The following is a 3968-nucleotide window of genomic DNA, read 5'->3' as shown; positions in this document are numbered from 1 at the left end:
GGTTGGGGCCCACGCTGGAACTCGCTGGGATTCCGTCTCACTGGTTTGGGGAGCTAGCCCAGCAGTGGGGAGAGGCCAGCATCAGGGAGAGGCAGGAGGGGCTGGCGCTGCCTGGGAAAGAGGAGCTGAGTAAGGCACTCTGGCTGGGAGGGCCGGGGCTAAGGCCTATTTGAGAGTTTGGTGCCTAGAGAGGTGCCTGCCTTCTGCTCCCAGGGATGCCCTCCTCACACACATACCCCAACTCACCACAGCACACTCCAAGACATCACATATCAACACGTTTCCTAAACTGCAACCCCTCCTCGTCCTCTTACCCAGCTCTATTTTCCATCTCACTTATTTAACACCACCAGATAATTTCTGCATTATAACACTTATCGTTCACTGCCTGTCTTCCTGCTGGAATGCAAGCTCCGCCAAAGCATGGTAGTTGGCCTGTTTGGCCCACTGGTGTGTAACCAGCGCCTACAATGTGCCTGGTATGTAGTAGGTGCTCAATAAATATGTTCTGAGTGAGTGAATGAATCCCTCTAGTACAGCATTCATGAGTGCACAGAGACCATGTACAGAGACACGATCAGTCACCCACAATGCGACCACAGACAGGCATTCTGACACATGCACACAGCCTCGCACATCCACACAACAGACAAGCACACAGACCTTCTCGCTCCCGCAGGCACAGGCACTTTCAGACTCATACCCAGCCATCCAGATTCCAACACTCCTACTCACACAGGCAAGCTTGAGCACATCCCTGCTCTCCACCCTATGAAGTGCCAGCCCCAGAGGGCAGTCCCTCCCAGCAACAGGGGGCAGGACTTCAGTGAAGCTGACAACACAGCAGCTTGAAAGGGGTAGGGTGGGGCAGGGCCACCATGGCACCTGGGAGCTCCCAGGAGAAGCTACCACTGCAGACCCACCTATGGGAGAGAGGGAGGGAAGGAAGTAGGAGTGAGGTCACCTGCACCCCCAGCCTTAACCCAGCCCATCTGAGCTCTGACTCTGGCTTTCAAACCCTCTTCATCACCAAAGGCCCAGGAGAGTTTTGGGGCCAGGCAGGGAGTCCTTCTGGGCACAGAGATGGGCGGGGCCTAGGCCAGATCACCATGCACACCTGGGAGCAGGTAGGTGTGGGGAAGGTGAGAACTAGGCTTCCCAGCTCAGCTCCACCCTTCAATGGGAGAGAAGGCTCCTCCACTACCCTGCTCCCTGGGAGGTCAGAAAGGTGGGGAGTGGGGCAGAACTGTCACCTGGCAGGCCCTACCCTGGAGTCCCTCCCCAGAGAGACCCTCTGTCCCCATCTCCCAGCTGTGGAACACATGGGGGACACTGGTGAGTCACAGGGCTGGCTGGTAGCTGCCTGGCACCATTCACCCCCACATCTCCGGACTCTCTGGCACCTGGAGCCAGTGCAAGCTTGGGCAAGATGATCTGGCAGTTCCACTGCCACTATGAAGTCTCGCACTACCAAACCGTATTCCCTAGGGCTCCTCTGGCCACTGAAATGGGGCCCCCAATCTTGGCTGTGGGATGGAGAGTGTGCAGAGCAGGGAGGACAAGACATGTTTGCTCTGACTCTAAGGAACCTGGGTCAGTCAATGCCTGAAAAGGAAAAACTGGAAGTAAATTTCTTTGGTCCTCTCCCCTCACTCACCACATTCCCCAAGGGAAGTGATGCTGAACTAGGGAAATACAGGACATCTCATTTTGGAAACCTGAAACCACCATATTTCCAGAACTCCGGTCAAGAACTGCATCCCTCCGCCCCCTGGTGGCAGATTGCAATTACATGCTGCTGCTCCTCGCTCAGAGGCCAGACTGTGCCCCTTCCACCACTCCTGAATTTACAGATGAGGGGAGATGGGCACAGAGAGAAGGAGGGAGAAAAGGACCTGCACCCTCACCACTCAGCCTGGACTCCAGCCTAGACCCCAGGCATTATGATTCATTCAACGAGAAACATTTATTGAGCACCCAGGGCTAGTGTGCCAGGAACCACTGGACTTCTGGTCCAGGGCTCTTCACAACGCCAGCTGCCCCTCTTCTGTCTCTGCAATTCAGGCTGAGACTCCAACTACGAGGAGCTGGAATCTTCTCTTCCAGGAGACTGTCCTAGTGGGGCGCGCACTAGGAGAAGGACAGGCTGTCAGCAGCTGCAGCACCACCATCCTTTGGTCCAGAGATCCAGCGAGGAGGCAGGAGAGGTCTGGAGAGCAGCACTCACAGGTAGGATGAGATGGGGCCTGGTCAGCTATGTCCATTTTACATTTTTAATAAATAGTTCTTGCTGATGTCCAGGCTGGTGCCATAGGACCCAGGCTTCCCAAGCTCTTGAAAGGTGCAGGGGTAGACCTCTTCTCATGCTAGTTCAGGCTCTGGCTCTGCAAAGTGAAGGAGAGAGCACTGGGGTTAGCCCCTCACCCACTCTCAACAGGTGTCTGCGTGATGTCCTGAAGGGAGGTGGGGCAGGCTGGAGTGAGACTCTCCAGGAAAAGGTCTCAGCTGGCCCCTGCTTCCAGAAAGGATGCCACTTCCACCAAGTGAGACAGGGGTTGCCAACAGGTTGGAAGTCCCCAGAGGAGGAATCCTAGCACCCAGCATGCATATCTCTCTGTCTCTGTAGCTCAGTGCCTGGCTCTTTCTGTCAACAACCTCCATCCCAGGCTGCATCCCCATCCCTCCTCCAGGACTCAAGTCACTGACCAGCCTCAGCTTCATCACCCTTGGCGTCTGGCTCCTGCCACCAGTCAGAATAGATGCCTTCCTCGTAGTCACCCTCCCCCTCAAACTCAGCATCTGATGGGCGGTCCTCAGGCTCCAGGCGAGGTTCTGTCTCCTCCAGCTCCATCTAGAGCAACCCCAGGAAAAACCACATCACAGAAGGCACAAACCCAAAATCAACTCCCTTCCTGGCCAAGGGGCCCTCCCACCCCATCTCAGTCTCAAGATCTCACACAGGAATGATGTGAGAGTTTCTCTCACAAAGTCCTATTCCCAGTAGGACTCCCCGAACCAGTGCATGGGGCTCCACCAGCAGAGATTCAGTGTTAGCATAAGCATCACCCTCTCCACAGCCCGCCCTGCAAGAATACTGCTAGTCCATGCATGCTGTCTGCTCATGCTATTCCCAGCCCTGAATGCCTTTATTCCCTCGCGCCTGGATAGCTCTTGTTTATTCCTCCAGGATGCAGCCCTTGCTGACAACCCTGGCTGGGTCTGGAGTCCTCCTCTAATGCCCTGTGCTGACCTCTCCCACAGAGTGGGAGTTTGTGCTTACCCTGCTACCCGTGAGCTGCTTGGGAAAGGGACTATGCCTCTCATCAATTTGCCCCAGCCCCAAACACGGTGTCTGGCAAACAATTCTCATCACATGGTATGAGATGAGCATTATTCTCCCCAATCAATGGATGAAGAGATGGAAGATTGAGGGTTACTTAAGACCTTCCTGGAGGCTGCCCAATTAGGAAGTTGTAGAGCCAAGTCTGGCTAGTACCAACCTGGGTGCTAAGAGTGAAGACCTGGCCCCCAGGTTCGATGAGATCGAACAAAGGAGGGAGTGGGTAAATGAGCACAGGGCAGTGACGCCTCAGAGAATTCGGGCTGTCAAACCCTCATCCAGAATCAATGTAACACACTGTGGTCCTTCCTTCCCGGTGTCCTGCATTCATTCATTCATTCATGGATTCATTCTAACTCAGTTTCTGAGCACCAGAGCTGAACCGGGCACTGTGAGAGAGCTAGGAATAACCTGGTCTCCCTTCCTGGAGCACAATCCTCTAGGAGACTGGCTGGAGAAGGGGACTAGGGATGAGATGGACCAGGACTGTAAATAAGACCAGGTCCAGGGAGGACAAAGGGTCAGAGTTGGCACTGCAAGCCCAGAAGACAGGGCCAGGGCATGCAGCAAGGGCTTCCTGGAGGAGGCACCACCTGAGCTAGGCCTGGGAGAAGCAAGACTCAGACTT

At 55.0% G+C, this 3968-nt stretch overlaps 1 protein-coding gene across 1 annotated transcript in view; it reads right to left on the bottom strand.

Moving 5' to 3' along the window:
• Positions 1–1947: 1947 nt before the first annotated feature.
• The window catches only part of P3H4 (prolyl 3-hydroxylase family member 4 (non-enzymatic)), a gene marked incomplete at its 5' end in the record, with an annotated part of 5869 nt that continues 3848 nt past the window's right edge, over positions 1948–3968 (bottom strand). Inside the window, 2 exons of the mRNA XM_006924632.2 lie at positions 1948–2384; positions 2707–2851. Of these exons, the coding sequence (XP_006924694.2) occupies positions 2362–2384; positions 2707–2851 (168 nt within the window). The remainder of the gene's footprint in view (positions 2385–2706; positions 2852–3968) is intronic.

The sequence above is a fragment of the Pteropus alecto genome, unplaced genomic scaffold, assembly GCF_000325575.1.
Source record: "Pteropus alecto unplaced genomic scaffold, ASM32557v1 scaffold98, whole genome shotgun sequence".
NCBI classification, from domain to species: Eukaryota; Metazoa; Chordata; class Mammalia; order Chiroptera; family Pteropodidae; genus Pteropus; species Pteropus alecto.
This window is presented reverse-complemented; position numbering and strand designations above follow the sequence as displayed.